The sequence below is a fragment of the Grammomys surdaster genome, unplaced genomic scaffold (genome assembly GCF_004785775.1).
Source record: "Grammomys surdaster isolate TR1022 unplaced genomic scaffold, NIH_TR_1.0 241, whole genome shotgun sequence".
Classification (NCBI taxonomy): Eukaryota; Metazoa; Chordata; class Mammalia; order Rodentia; family Muridae; genus Grammomys; species Grammomys surdaster.
In genome coordinates, this window is record NW_021604686.1 from 3,778,251 (window position 1) to 3,795,468 (window position 17,218).

General features: G+C 36.9%; 1 protein-coding gene across 1 annotated transcript in view; it reads right to left on the reverse strand.

Moving 5' to 3' along the window:
• The window catches only part of Arih1 (ariadne RBR E3 ubiquitin protein ligase 1), a 98,376-nt gene that overhangs the window by 33,864 nt on the left and 47,294 nt on the right, over positions 1-17,218 (reverse strand). Inside the window, exons 3-5 of the mRNA XM_028774452.1 lie at positions 15,757-15,901; positions 4,846-4,938; positions 4,357-4,412 (exon numbers count right to left, since the gene is read on the reverse strand). Coding sequence (XP_028630285.1) covers positions 4,357-4,412; positions 4,846-4,938; positions 15,757-15,901 — 294 coding nt within the window. The remainder of the gene's footprint in view (positions 1-4,356; positions 4,413-4,845; positions 4,939-15,756; positions 15,902-17,218) is intronic.

Genomic DNA, 17,218 nt, shown 5'->3' on the forward strand with positions numbered 1-17,218 from the left:
GAAGTAATGGGGCTAAATAAGCATGGTGATATAATCCCAGCAACTGGAAGGTAGGGCTAATATGAAGAGTTCAAGGTTTTCCCCAGCTACATGTCAAGTTTAACGCCAGCCTAGGGTGCACAGGGTCTTGTCTTACTAAGCACAACAAGCTAAAGGGATAACTCAGTAGCTAAGGACAGCAGCTGTTCTTTTATTAGAGGATCCAACTTATGTTCTCAGAGCCCACATTAATTGGTTCACAACCACTCCAGTTCCAGGGGACCTGATGGCCTCTTCTGGATTCTGAGAGCACTCACACTTTTAATCCAACACTGGGAAGGCAAGAGGCAAAAGGGTCTCTGTGAATTCAAGGCCAGATAGGGTTACATAGTGATACCCTGACTTACTTCTACTCCATGAAATAAGCAAAACATTCTCAACTTTTATAAAAAGCATTTAACTTTTTCTGAATCTAGAGTTCAAAAAGTTGTACATAGGACAAACACAAATGGAACCACCTAGATGAATCACAATCCAAACCAGAGCACCAAATATGGGGGAAATTACTAGCTAAGCCATCAGAAATATCAGGAGGCAAAAAAAACAAATAACGAAAATAGTGTAATAACATATCTCAAGTGCTAATAATTACTAAAAGACCAAGAATATGTGCATTTTGAAAAATGTCAAGCATCAATTCATAAGTGCTGCAATTTATTCTTCCTCTGGCACTTCATTCCCATTACTTTAGATATTACCAAAAGTCTTTATCTAATCTAAAATACTAAAAACCAAAACAATAACAAACAAAAATCTAAATTTAATTTAACCTACATAAATTTTGTGCCTAATTTAAATGTCTTTTTACAATGACCTGCTTGCTTATCATGTAGGAATATCATCTTTCTAATTTCTGATTTTTTGGGGGGAGGGGGGATGCATGGCGCGTGCGTGTGTTTTCTCATGTGCACACTACTGCACAAGCACATGTAGGTCAGAGGACAACCTCAGATGTCAGTAAAATTCATTTTGTTTTGTAAGACTCAAGTCTTACAAGTGCCTGCAACCATGCTTGGCCTTTTTTTTTTTTTCCCTTTTTTTCCAGATGTGGGTTATAGGGATCAACTAAGGTACTCATGCTTGCATAGCAGATACTTTTAACAGCAGAATTACTGGCCTAGTACCAGAATATCATCTGCTTAAAGATCTGGAAAAGCCTTTGATTTCAAGGAAGCAAGGCACAATAGTTTTATGTCTTACAACTTTACCAAGCAGCCCATTATATAAAACAGGCATGAAAATAAGTTTTGGTTGAACTCAGAGAAAAGAGTTTCCAAGACCCTTATGGTTTCAGTGTGTACATGTTGAAAGACAACCCTTACCATTTGTTACTAAAATACCTGAGAAAACTGAACAACTTGTTAAGCCTAACTGGCTGTGATACTCATGGGCTTGTATCAATTCATTTGATTAAAAAAGATGTTCTAATATCTAAGATGACACAATTCTGTATGAAGTCTACTGGATAAAACTCTCATTCCTCTGGAAAAAAATCACATTTCTCTCTATTTGCTACTCATGTCTAAACTCATGTCTTAACACCTACTGTCATCCTAGTAAAGCTGTTTTTGTAGCAGGAAAACCCAATGATCTGTTTTCACTCTTATTCTCATTTATAATTCTGGGAAAGTGACATCACCAGTGACCACTTGATAGCATTCTCTAATCCCCACCGATTTTGAAGTAGGGTCTCAGGTATCCCTGGCTAGCCTCAAACTCAAACTCACTGTGTAGACAAGGACGACCAGGGCTGGGATTATAGATATGAGAACCACACCTAGACTCATTTAGGAATAGAACCAAGGGCTTCCTACATGATAGGCAAACCCTCTACCAACTGAGCTAAATCCCTAGCCAGGCATTCTCTACTCCTTAGGTTCCTGTACTTCTCACCTAATTATTTCTCACCACCTAACTAAGCAGGTTTCACTACATCTGACTCATGCTTTCTCTTTTTAAACCAGAGATACATTCATCTATGTAGCATAAGTTGGCTTCAATTTTGTAATACACATGCCTCAGCCTCTTGAGTGTATCACCCATCATGCCTGACTACTACTTTTTAAAAAAAATTCTACATTTCTCCTTGTTTACTAAATTCCAAATCTAAAGGGAACTAGTTCCTACCTAAATGGACAACTATACTAGAAGTGTTCATGTAACAGTTTCTAAATTCTGTTGTTTCTACTTGCTTCCCACTGATATACTGACCCCTAAATCCTCTTTAACCTACATTACAAAGAACCTTCTAAACAAATCTCATTAACCAATATTTCCCCACTCCTAAAGCATCCTCCACTACATCAATGTTGTATTTCTAAAATACACATCATATTACAACAGTCTTGACTAGTTTCGATGACAAAACTCCATTATAAACTGTTAAACTCTTTTCATCCTCATCTTTAATAACCCCTCCCCTATTTGGTTAGCCACTGCAAAACGCCTAAGAGAAAAGCACATGACTATTTAAAAATAGTGATATTTTTTGTTTAGCCTTCCCAGCATTTCTTCAACCCTAATTTTTACTCCCTTTGCTAATTTTAGTCTTAAGAGATAATTTGTTTCCTTTGAATATTGCCTTACATATACTTTTATGTTATACTTATTATTATGAACCGTTTGAGGAATGTCATTGTATATGTAATATTGAAGAAGTTCCCAGTAATTTCTGGAATTAATCACAGGATACAGTACAGTGGATGGCAGGCATGATGAAACTATCACACTGAAGAAAAAATACAATGGATATGAATGCACCAGGGAAGAAGACAAAAACAAGAGGAAGAATGGTGGTAGCTGATTTATTTTTAGTATCTTAAACAATAATGGAAATAGAATTAACTTGAGACAAACAAGATTAAATGCAGAACTGATAACAGCAGTAAATATGTTGCAAATAAACCCAAGTAGACCGAAATGAAGAACGTAGAATGGAGATAGGTAATGGTGGTAGTGAATGCCTTTAGTCGCAGTACTCAGGAAGTAGAGGCAGCCAGATGAACTCTTGAGTTCAAGACCAGGCTGGTCTACAGAGCAAGTTCCAGGACAGCCAGAGCTGCACAGAGAAACCTTGTCTTGAGAGAGGGAAGAGGGAAGAGGGGATGGGAGGGGAGAATGGAGGCTAACAGAAAGACTCAGCAAGTTCAAGAGTATTTTCTAACAAGCCTAACCATCTGAGTTGGATCTCTGGGACCCACATGTAATGTGGTACTTGTGAACACACAAATAAAACAAAAAATTTCCCCAAGTGGAATATTTGAGCTTTAGTAGCTGTGCTGGTCAGGTTAACTTAGCTTAACTAAGTTAAATTTACTTATTAAAACTCACTGTGTCATTTTCTTTTATTACTTTTTAATCACAGAAAAGGCTTTCTTTAGGCAATTACCCTAAAACTAATTATACAAGTTGTATATGGATCCTTCAAGCCCTCAGTGTGCTTGGGAGCCTCAAATGAAGTCAACTGATGAACCCGAGGCCACAAAAACAGCACTGGCCCAGGAAATAAACAGCTGGAGTTTATACCAGGACTTCACTATGCGTCTTTTTCCATGTTTCATTCTTCTATCTGAGAGGACCATCTGTACAGGATAGCTAGTTTACAGCTTCCATCTGCAGTGCACCTTTGAAATGATTAGCAGCATTTCAGCAGAGAACACTATCCCTGAGCAGTGCAGTGAGGGGCTAGTAACAGATCAATAAAACTCTGGCGCAGCCTTCTGCTCATTGAGGCAGTCCTCTGTGGACAGTAAGTGTTGGAGTTCCTCATAGACTGCCAGACTCAGCTGCATCATAAACTGAGTTTCTCCTTTTGGACAATGTTTTCTCTCTTTCTCAGGTGTTATGCATCTATACTGAGTCTATCTGTTCCTGGTCTCCCTCTTTAATATAGCACACACACTTTCATAATGACGCTCATTCTTTTTTATTCCATTCCACTTTCTGTTATTCTTTTGTGGACGCAGGAAATCAAAGCCAGAACTTCACATAGGCTAGGCCAATCACTGAGAAACACTACCAAACTTTCCAGATTTGGTTTTAGCCTGTTACTCAGAGGACATAAATTAACACATTCACTATCTCATTATACAATTTCAAGATTTACCAAAATTTGGCTATCACATATTGCCAAATATACCATAAGAACAACTACCTAAGCAAGCTGCAGGTTGACTTTGTGTATTATAAAGAAATGAATGGCGAATAAAAGTCTCTTGAATTTTAATAATTTACCTTCTCAGAGATTCTAAGTCAAAGTTAATTTGGTTTAACCAACAAAACAATACTAAACATGCACAATCTATCAGAAATACTTACATAACTGTGTTGTCATCCACTAAGATATCACAACCATGTGCAGGACACGAAATAGTCTGAAAAAGATTAAAATTTAAACTATGCCTTCATTCAACACTATTTACAGAATGCTTACCATTGCCTGGCACTTTCTAGATTCAGAGGACACATTCCTGTTTGCGGGCTCTCAACTTTTCTCTTTATATGTCAGGAAGTATGTCTTTGAGCTTAACTATCCTTCTAAGTAATCGTTTTTGCAACAGAACAGGAAAGTTAAGAGCAAAATATCAAAGCTCTCTATCAGGATAACCCTGACAGAGATTATCAGAGTTGATGCCTGCTGGGAAAACATTACTAGATTAGGCTGTTAACTGGAATGTCATATTTTAAATATTTTTTTTCCTAAGACTTTTAATCTAGAAAAATGTTTAAACCTGAAACTTTTATCTGGTTATATTTACATAAGGGTCTAAACATTACAAGTAAATGTTATAAGTGAAAATCAGTTACCTGTCCCATGCCCTCCTCCATTATTTTGGTAGTTAAATATTCACTCCAGCACTGCATACAAAACTTATGTCCACATTCAAGGCCAGTGAAATACTGTAACAAAAGTAAACAATGAACTGTAACAAAGACATTATTTTTTAAAAGTAAAAGAAAAGAGTGAAACTACATAGTACCTAAAATGCCCATTTGACAATAACCAAAAAACTCCTAAGGCTAACTACTTTGAACATAGACTACCTAATTAACAGGAATACATCTGTGGGTTAATCTTTGCAAATTTTATAGAGGTAAACAGTAAAAAGTCTGAATTAAATATACAAATGTATGAAAAACATACTGCTGAACACAAAAAATGTTCACTTTTGTTAGCTACTATGGAGATGTAAATAGAACCTCAATGAGATACAATGTCACACTCACTAGGAGAGCTGTAACTGAAAAGACAGAATATTACCAAGTATGGAGGTGGGCAAATTGGAAGCCTGTTCCAATATACTATTTCGTGAAAATCTATCACAGCTCTGGAAAACAACCAGGCAACAGCTACCTCAAAATACTAAGTGCAGTTGTGATAACTTCTGCCTTGGTTACTTTTCTACTGCTGTGACAAAACACCATGACAAGACAAGGTATAAAAGAATGTTTAATTTGGAGCTCATAGTTCCAGGTTAGAATCTATAACCATCATAGCAGAAAGCATGACAGCATGAAGGTTTACATCTGATCTACAAGCACAAGACAGAGAAATCTAACTGGAAAACCTATGGGTTTTTGAAATCTCAAAGACAACTCCAGTGACACACTTCTTCCAACAGTCTCCTAATTCTCCCCAAACAGGTCCACCAACCTGGGGTCAAGCACTCAAATATATGAACCTATAAGAACCACTGTGGGGCAAGTGTGGACTGTGCTATACCAGACAGAAGAACTGGTACAGTTGAAGCAGGTACAAAACCCAAAGGGAACCAACCCCCTGCCAAGCTCTACCTGTCCTAGAACATGTAACCATGATAGCCCACTGAGAGAGACCATAACAAACAGTCACAGCAATAACGAACAAACAAACAAACAACCTAGCCTTGTCCATGCGAGAGAGGTAGAAACCCCAGGCATTTAGCTAATGAGCATCCCTTCCTGCACCAAGAGTACGACATATGCATTCACATTCAGCATGAAATAAAACAGTTTGGACAAGCAAGGACCATCTCCTTCATCAAGGACTTGTGTGTGTGTGGGGGGGTGGGGAGGTTGGCTGTAAAGAGCCTTGCCTAAATCTCCCTGAGATGGCCTTTTTTCAGCCCCTCTGTACTCTTGGCACACACTCGGAACCAAACCAAACCAGATTCTAACCCATCCTGGACTCACCCATCACCTTCCTGCCTGGCCTGTAGCAGCTGCCCCATTCTAAAATCTCTATGGTTGCCAACATCTGGGTACACAGGAGATTGAGAATCACAGTATCAGGTCCCAGATCTCGTTTTTTTCTTGCCTGGAAAAACACGGGCTGGGACCCGAACCTATCATGGACTGTGCAGCAAGGCAGGAAGCCCGTCAAACAACTTGCACACTATACTCCCACAGTACATTACTGAATAGAAATAAAAATATGCATCTCTATAAAACTTTGTACATAGTACTGATAGTTATACCATGCATAATAGTCAAAATACAGAAACAAGACATTCATCAACAGATACAACTGAGACAGCTATAAAATATTTAGTTACAAAAAAGAAATAAAGCTCTGATAGATGGTACAACATAAATAAATCCTGAAAACATGCTAAATGAAAACAGCCAACTATAAAAGTCCTCACACAATGTAGATGAAAGGTACAGAACAGACAAATCTTTAGAAAAAGAAAAGATGTTTCCTAGGGCTGTAGATTTGTGGGGAAAGGAGAAATGAATACCAAAAGGTACAAGTTTCTTGAGGGTTTTTTTTTGGGGGAGGGGAAGGGTTATAAAAAATACTTAAAAATTATGATCATGGAACAATATGAATATAGCAAAAGCCACATTAAACATTATGCTAGGATAATTATAAAAGCACTAAGCACAACAAACTTGTATTTCTAAATGTTCTTCGAATGGATACAGGACTCATGTAATTATGTCGAATGTAATGACTTAAAAACTAAAATTTTGTACAGGCAGGGCTATATAGTGAAGCTCTTGTCTTGAGAAAACCAATTAATAATAACAACTAATAAACTTGTAGTAAATCAAGATATTCATTGCAAAGGCAAGTGTGGTGTCTTTAATCTGTCTATAATCTAGAACTCAGAGGTAAATGCAGGAGGATGAAGAATTCAGGACCAGTCTTAAATATATGGAATACAGCTCAGCGTTCAAGAACTTGCCTGCAAGCATGCAACCCTAAGAGTAATTATTGTAACTACAAAATAAAAAGTTGAGAACTACAGAAAGCCAGTAGTAGTGCTATGTGCCTCTAATTCCAGCATGAATTATGAGGTGTGTAAGGCAAGAGAATCAAAGAGATTAGGAGAACAACCTGAGACAAACAGGTTAAGACATGGCCTCAGAACAAAGAAAGATGAATAATAGATTGTATTCTAATCTTCGCCTACAATGTTTAGAAAGATTAATAACATAAAGACAATGGTTGAACAAAGTATAGTATATTTATAAGACTTAAGACTCAAATAAATGGTTAGCTTGTTTTGTTTTTACCTGACAATATGACTCAGGGGCAGTTTTTATCTAATTTGTCTGATGTTCTAAGTTACATTCCGTAGCATTGCCAAATAAATACATAAAACAAAACCAACCTTACAATATTTATGACTAATACTGTATATGTAATACTAATTTATGATATTTTAATAATACATTAAAAAATACTGTAAAAAATCCTTTGAGGATTCTATTTTAAAAACTGAATCAAGTAATTCATTTATAATGCTAGACTGGTAACGCTGTGTTGACTTGGCTGTGAGAACATTCAAGCAATGTTCATATGTTTACAGTGGCATAGGCCTCTACGTCCAGTTGTTTGGGAGATGGAGGCAAACAAAACTGTGGGAGTCGAACCCTACGAGGTGCCTGCATTAAGCACCAGAAGTGGTATGGAAATTTTGAGTAGTAACTGTCCTTCAACCTGAGCAACCAGGAGACAGCATCACTTAAAAAAAGGACAAATTCCTTTCCAGTATGCATTTATGCAGAAAAAAAAATAATCTCCTTGCTTGTGCTGTGTCCCTAATCTGTTTCATTTACCTAAAAGCAACTGCTGTTTTCATTTTTCATATGTACATGCAGAGGTAACTAATGTGTACACGTGTACGTGCAGAGGTAACTAATGTGTACACGTGTACGTCCAGAGGTAACTTAATGTGTACACGTGTACGTGCAGAGGTAACTAATGTGTACACGTGTACGTGCAGAGGTAACTAATGTGTACACATGTACATGCAGAGGTAACTAATGTGTACACATGTACACGCAGAGGTAACTAATGTGTACATATGTACGTGCAGAGGTAACTAATGTACATACACATGAAGAGAAGCTCATGCTGTCTTTTGTATTTTGTTATTTTTATTGTTGGGTTTTTAATTTCTGCAGTGGCTACATAATGGTACACTAGTTTATCTTTTTTCTGTTCTTCAAAGATTTGTGTCTATTATTTAATTTTGTGTCTATGTGAAGGAATGGAGAGAGAGTAAGCACGTGTATGTGCAGGTGGTCAAGGAGCCAGTGTTACTGAATCCCCCTGCAGCAGCTTGAGTCACTCCAGAAGAGCAGAGCAAGTGCTCTGCTCCTGTCATTTACCACCTTAAAACAGTTCACTACTAAAAGACTTTCCCTACCACTGTCACACTGATTAATACATTCTGTAAACATGTGACATCTTAGGGAAGAAATTATGTGTGTGTGTGTGTGTGTGTGTGTGTGTGTGTGTGTGTGTGTGTGTATGAATACAAATTGAAAGTTATTATCGGGTCCTCTTGTAACAAGTGGCAGCAATGCTTACTGGGCAAGAGAATACAGTTTCTCACACACACTTCATTACTTCATCAGAGCTTTTATCAACCTAACATTACAAAAAAAAAAAAGTAAATTATTTAGGTTTAAAAATAGGCTTTTAGAATTCTTTCACTTTTTTGTTTGTCTGTTTTTCTAGATAGGTTTTCCTGGAGACCAGGCTGGCCTCAAACTCACATAGATTTACCTACCTCTAACTCCAAGTATGTACCAGCATACTCTGCTGTTCTTTGAAAATTTAGAATTTTTAAAAATCATATTTACCTTCATTCTTCCTTATAATTCCTCCAAGACACACACACACAATCATTTGAATAATTTTTTATTCATTTTTTAAAATAGTGAAGTTTCAAATTTGTGCATGTAGGGGGTGGAGAGGAGTAGAGGGTGCTATGGAGGGGTTCCAATTCAGTCTGTTTCTTTTCTCAGACATCTTCTTCACATAATTTACTCAGTTTTCACTGGGTTATCTCATATAACCCTACCCCACCCCCAATTTTAAAGGCCTTTTTTTTTTTCTAATTTAGGTAATTGGCCTTTAAAATTGTACAACTTACTTAGTTTTAATTTACTTAGTGTTCACATCATATTGCCATACAGAAACACAGAGTAAAAGTCCTCAGTCTTTAATTTATGGCTAAAGTTAAGCAAGCCTGAGTCTGTTTCCACCTCCATATTGTTTCCACATCATAGCCTGTGTAATCTACCTTGATGAACTTCTTCTAAAGCCCTGTTGTGCTGCTGTCTATTCTTGTACCTGGTAGTTTAATCTTCACACTGTCCTTATACAATCTACTCCTTTTCAATTTCATCCAACTACGATTCTATCTTCTTAAAATATTCAAGTCATCTTTGTATGTCCCCTACCTAATATTTAACATTTCTTTCACATTTCCTATCAAATTTAATTTATTCCTAGCTCTTCTCTCTCTCTCTTCTAAATGGTACTTTTAAAAGTTTATTACATTTTCTAATTAGCTATTATAGGAAATATGTTTATAAAATTGATGTTCATGGTATTATATGTAAAGAATTAGAGGACCGACAATTCTACATACAGCTTATCAACTATTACGTTTTCAGTACAGAGAAGTAGCCATGTAAGGAAGTGTAGCCCAGTCCTGAAGACAGAATAACAAACACATGGTATGTCAATTTTAAAGCTAATAATCTCATTACTCTCCATCACTCAAAACGATATGGCACTAACTTGCTACAACATCACAAGAATCTTTTTGTGTCATTCCTTTATTCCACCGAGACTCACTGAGGCTTGAGGTTAACGGTCAGAGTGCTTAATACATGACTACTATGTTCACTGCACTTAACAGATCCCAGACTAGAAAGAGAACGTTTAAAAAATGATACATTTAGCTAGTAAGAAATGATGTATGCCTACAGATTCAGAACTTGGAAAGCTAGTTAAGATAAAAGACCATGAGGAAGAGAACGAGGGAGAGAGAGAGGAGATAGAGGCGGATGTTCACGTGTCTGTAGCAGTCAAAGGTAGTTGGTATATCTAGGCTGGGTATTGGGTTACACTTCTGATTGTGTGAGTATCTTGTTACTGATCATTACCAAATATATAAGCCTTCGATAAAAAAAAAAAGATAAAAAGATCATGAGATAAAAAACCAGTTAGAATAATAGTAAATTTCAAAACAATTTGAGAATATAGAAAGACCCTGTTTCTAGATGACTAAATACAAATCACTACATCTGACTAAAAAGAGTGCAACACCTAACCTATGGTCTGAACATACGTATTCACTGCACTGAAAAAAAGTTTGATTCCAACTACATTCTTACATTTGCTCTATCATATTTGCCTTTCCTCTTTGACATGTTTGCTTTTAACTATCTCATGCCCAGCTCACTGATTCCTTGGGCTTTCCCTGACTTCACTCATGAAACTTGGCTACCTAGTCATTAAACATACCCTTGGTTTTGTTGATAATAAATTAAAACAAAAAAGAGTTAATAACTTATAGAGTATCATCTATAACAGAAATGATCTTAAAGCAGACAAAGTTTCATTTCTCTCTGACATTTTATTTTAGATACATAGCAAGTAATGCTCAAATTTTTAATTTTTTTTTTTTTTGCAAAGGGAGGGGTGAAATGTGAAGAGACAGACTTGGAACTCACTGTGCCTGTCTGAGCATTAAGAGTAAAGGTGTGTGCCACCACATCCAAATAGCATATTACTAAAGTTCAGTAAGAATCGTCTTTCTGGGGAGGGTAAATTGTCATTATATATATATATATATATATATACACACACACACACACACACACACACACACACACACACACACATATATTGAATTTTTCATCTTTCCTCCATCAGAAATTGTCAATATAATCTCCAAAATTAAAGTCATTTTGCTTACATAAATAGAATAATCAAGACACCTATCAGGTCTCTCAAGAGCTGATTAATTAATTAACGGAATGAGTTGAGGGAGGGAGGGAGGGAGGGAGGGAGGGAGGGAGGGAGGGAGGGAGGCAGAGAGAGAGACAGAGACAGAGAGAGACAGAGAGAGACAGAGAGAGAGAGAGACAGAGAGAGAGAGAGACAGAGACAGAGACAGAGAGAGAGAGAGAGACTCTGACTGACTGTGAGAGATGGGTCTGAGATTAAGAAAACATACTGCTTTTCCAAAGGACCAGGTTATTTTTCTGCACACATGTCAAGTAGTAGCTCACAATTGTACACATTTCCAGCTCCAGGGGATCTGACGCTTCTGACCTCTATGGGTACTAACTACACTTATGTGCACAGCCTGTTCTACCCATATACAGAATTAAAAAAAAAAAAACAACTTCTTTAAAATGTAAAACAGGATTAGACTTAGATCAAATTCTTTCAAGTAGTGTTGGTACACCACGATTCTATATGGAATTTTAACATGGGCAATGGGACTCTACCTTTTTTTTTTTTTTTTTTGGTGGCAGCATGTCTTGTTTTCTGAGTCCTGTGTAGTCCTGGCTGTCCTGGAACTCTGTAGGCCAGGCTGGCCTCAAACTCAGAGATTTACCTGCCTCTGTCTCCCAAAAACTGGGATTAAAAGCAAGGACCAACACATCTGAAGTGTAGTAGAACATGTCTATAGTCACAGCATTTTGTAGGGTCATATGATCTTCACGTACATTTTAAGCTATTTTGATTCAAAATAAAGCATTGCTAAGGTGCAATAAAAGTAGTGACTCTATGAATTTATCTAGTGCTCAATCCAAAATCTTAGTAAATTCAAAGTGAGACCTTCTCTCTCAGATAGTTAATTCCAAAGTATTATGAAAGATATTAGAAACATTTGTGTAGCTCAAGTGTGCTTATATGTGCCTGTAATGTAACTCAGGAAACTGATAAAGAAGATCATCATGAGTTTAGGCAACCTGAGCTACATAATAAGACCTTGTCTGTGAAAGTGAAAATAACAAAACAAAAACCCTTCTTTCCACATGCTCAGGGACACACACACACACAATTTATTTAAAAGCCTCTATTCATATGTCTACTGTATAATGGTAAAATTGCTTTCCAGGAAGATAAAGGTACATTTACATAAACAATAGGAAACTAAATGCTTTACAGCAGTCCAAATAAACATTTTTCTTTTTCTTTTTTTTTTTTTATGGTTTTTCGAGACATGGTTTCTCTGTGTAGCCCTGGCTGTCCTGGAACTCACTCTGTAGACCAGGCTGGCCTCGAACTCAGAAATCCGCCTGCCTCTGCCTCCCAAGTGCTGGGATTAAAGGCGTGCGCCACCACCGCCCGGCATAAACATTTTTCTTAAAGAAATGCCAAAACAGTAATAAAGCTCCATAAAGGATTTCAGGTGATGCTGCTAAAACTGATCAAAAACAATCATCTGTGCATATATTGACCTAGAAAAGATGAGAAAATAATTGTGTTGGGGTTATATTGTTCATTAACATTAGCAGTTTCCACTCATAGCTCTTTAACCACACAACTTAAAATAACTCTGAGATTACCGATAAACTCCTTAACTTCAAATTCACTTTTCAAGATCTTTTCTGAAGTTATTAGCACTCTTAGCTTCCTTTCTCTGATTTCTGCTACACTTTCCTGTCTTGCTTACTACACCCTCTGTTATCAATTACTATAGATCCATAAACGAACTGTGTCTGTCTACTGTGGTCTGTCCCCTGAAGCCTGTACGTTTAAGACTTAACCCTTAGTTCATGAAGTTGCTGAGAAGTTGTAGAACCTTTAGGAGTCAGACTTAGCTGAAGTTTAGTCAGATGAACGGTAAATGCAGAATGCCCTAGAAAAGGAAGACTGCATCCCCGCCCTTTCCCTGCATTCCCCACCCTTCCCTTTCCCTTTCTGCCCCACTCCCTTAAGTTCCGCAGCCTTATTGCACCATCAACTCTGTTCTCCCACAGAACTAAGGCAAAGAAAATAAAAAACAAAAGCCTTCGAACCCACGAGCCAAATCAAACCGTGTCTCCGCAGGCTGATGATGACCTCAGGTATTTTGTTACAGCAATAAAAAGGGAACTAACATTGTATTGTGGTATAATGTGGCCATGTGGTGTCACCTTCATAAAGAGCATTAATCTTCATTTTCAACCTAACTGAATTTCCTATCTCTAGAAGAGACAAGCCCCTAAGGTTTACTTATGAAGATGATTCCAAAGAAAATTAACCATGGAAAAAGACCCACGCTGAAGCAGATGGAACTCCTATCCTGTCTGGGGACTCACAGGGTAGAAAAGGTAGAAAGAAGAAAGCCAGCACTGTCAGCTTCCTGACTGTAGAGACAATAAAATATCTAACATTCCATTGCCACAACCATGCCTTTCCCGCTGTGATGGACTGTGTCCTCTAACCATGAACAAAAATAAGTCCAAATTCCATGAAGGTCTATGGTCCCAGCAACAGGAAAAGTAATCGAGCTGAGGAGATGGCATAGAGATAAATGTGCTTGCTGCCAAGGCTGACAGCCTGAATTCAATCTACAGAACCCACATGAGGGAAGGTGAGAACCAATTCCCAAAAGCTGTCATCTGACTGACCTCCACATATGCCTACTCACATACAGAGTAAATAAATAAATTAAAACTTACGGGGGGTGGGAGGTGAATACACAGGTTCCTTCAACATGATCCTAAACCATCGTTTATTTATTCTCAAAGTGTCTACCATTCAAGGCAAACTATAAACTATATACTTATTCTCCATTATGCCCTTAAAATTTAGAATTGTCCCTACAATGACTTAAGTTTTCCATCATCCGCTGTATACAAAGCCAAAATATATACTACAAATGTTTGGTCCTGATTTTCATGTTTTTCTTAAGAATCTTGGGAAATACCACGGGCACCGAAAATGTAACTGATATTTCTATTAACTAGCTCCAGTACCCTAATATTAAAATTTTGAATAAAGGCGAAAGTGGTTATACTGAAGGCCAAGAAAAGGGAAAAATAAAAAGAAAGTAATTCATAAACTGGAACAAATTATTTAGATCTTAGTACTACCTCACAGACACCTTTGAAATTGTAGGCATGGTAAAAAAGTTTTTTGTGTTATTTACGTATGTCACACTCTTCAGACACACCAAAGAGGGCATCAGATCTCATTACACATGATTGTGAGCCACCTTGCATTTGCTGGGAACTGAACTCAGGACCTCTGGAAGAACAGTCAGTGCTCTTAACAGCCGAGCCATCTCTCCAGCCCATGGTAAAAATCGTAACTGGTATAAAGAAATCTATGCAAGATAAAATGGTATTAAAACCTGAGTTTAATGTATTTCAAAGTCCCAGCGATTGTATAAATACATTTGGATTGTGATTTAAGGAAGTAAACGATACAGCTCCCAGGCCATAAAGATATGAAGGATGTCCAAAGTCAACTTGAAAAAAATAAAACTTCAACCCAAGGGAAAACACTCAGTGTAAGAACCACAACCAGGACCTGACAACTGGAAAAGTTAGTTCTGCACTTTCCCTACCAAACTAGTTCACTGATCATTCTTTTTCTCTAACAACAACCCCCCCCCCCCGAAAAAAAACCAGACCAAGCTGGTGTCTTACAGATGAGCCCTTTATATACATATTTAGAAGTCTAAGGCTAACAGTGAGAAAGCCTCGACAGTCTAAGACGTGAACACACCTGAGAAACTCCTGATCTCTCTCAAACTAGGAGAAAGAACTGTTTCTTAAAGCAGAAACTGTCAGCAAAATGGTTTTAATTATGGTAGGGTTAAACATAGTTATAAAAATATCTTAATTCCAATCAATTGAACATCTTCATGCCACAAATATAATTAATTTTCCTGTGGTTACCAATAAGACAATGTTTTCCTATGAAGACTTCATTTACCTCTAAAACTTATTTACCAAATGCACTTAATGTAGCAAACATACACCACTATAACTCAATAAAACTTACTAACATTTTTTTAAAAAAAGAAACACAGTATTTAGTTCTATCCTAGCCTAATTTTGCCCCCATTGCCATGTTTAAGAATCTATGTCAGAATAGATATAAATGAAAAATATCTTATAGTCTTGAAGGTACCCTAAAAATTTATATTTTGAATGTTTAAACTCTTAAATCTATTTTAACCTCTATTAAAAAGTTTATAAACTGTCTACCTATTACATAGTTCTCCAATGGTAGTATAATAAACTCCAGAAAGATTTCAGCATTTTAATGACAACTTGGACAAGCTTGAAAAACAAACAGGAACAGAAATGGGAATGGGAAGAGAACTAGGACCTTCGTCTTCCTTTCCTTCTTCTAAATCTACTGACAGGCTACAGGTATATTTATTGTTCCTAGGTTTCCAAATTGTCCTTTGTGTAAGTTATAAAAGTTGATTTACCCTCTTACATAATGCTAGCCTTAAACTACCAGGTACTCACCGAGTTAGGGTAGTTCAAGTAGCAGATCTGACAAGGCATATCCTGTGCTGATGACCTTGTATTCATCTGGCGAGTTCGAGACTTTTTACTTGGATTAATTACATGACACTCAGCAAAGAGCTTCTCCAGGTTTCCATCAAAGTACCTGCATTATTTAAACAGAAAGGATGAGAGCCCAGCAAATGGCACAGTTAGAGCTCTCCAAAAACCTGACTTCCTGCAAGGAAAAGCAATGAACTAAACTAAAATCAAAGATCAAACCCACTCTGGTCAAGACAGAAAAGAGGACATGGTTAAAGGACAGCAAACAGAAAGTGTGTGCACTACAGTTGACTTTTGACTTTTTATTCTTCATTTTTTAACTTTGTTTTTAAATATGCATTGTGGAAGGTTAAGCAATTAGCATTTAACACAACTGTTACTAAAACTTTAGGATAAAAGTTGTGCTACAGCTACAGTTAGTTGCCTGTGAAGAATAATCTATTTTAATACTAGGCTGTATTTTATACAGATAAAATTTAGTAATCATTTTAATTAAACTACTTTATAAGAGAAATGACTACATATTTCATTGTAGACAATGAACTTTTCTACATATTTCTTTGAATTATTTCTTTCATTTACATCAAACAATTATATGACCATATGCATACCACAATATAGCATAATTAAAACTCAATGTTATCAGGAAATGGTGTTCCAAGTGCTATCTATAGAACAAATGGTGAACCACTTAATGGATAACAAGGGTAAATGCCAAGAAAAATGTTTCTCAAATGACAAATGGTCACCGTCCATCCCATTCCGTTCCTCACCCCAACCCTGGAAATATCTGCTTTGTTTTATTTTTTAAAGAAAGGGACTCACTATGTGCTTCTGACTGTCCTGAAACTCACAAAGCTCAGTAGTGGTACTAAAGGCATGCACCACTACCTCAGTCTAAAGTACCTTAGCATTTCAAAGGGAAAACAAGATGAAAATAAAAATTTTCAATTTGTAAATCAATTCAACCAGCTATAATATCAATAAAGAATATGATCAACTATGTTTTAGCTTCATTCAAGGTTTTAAACACATGTATTTATGGTTATGTTTTATATATATATAAGAATCTCAATTAAAAGTTAATAAAATAAACTCCAGACAGATTATAGCATTTTAATGACAACTTGGACAAGTTTGAAAAACAAACAGGAACGGGAAGAGAACTAGGACCTCCGTCTCCCTTTCCTTATTCTAAGTCTACTCACAGGGTACAGGTAGGTCTATTTCTTGTTCCCAGGTCCAAATCTCCATCATCTATCTGTTTGTGTTGTGCATTGTGTAAGTATGTGGATGCACGTGCCCCTGAATGTGTGTATGTAGGCCAGAGGACAACTTCGGTATCTTTTGCTTTCTGCCTTCCTTTTTGAGACACAAACTCTTACTGAACCTAGAGTGTACAATTTCAGTTATACTGACA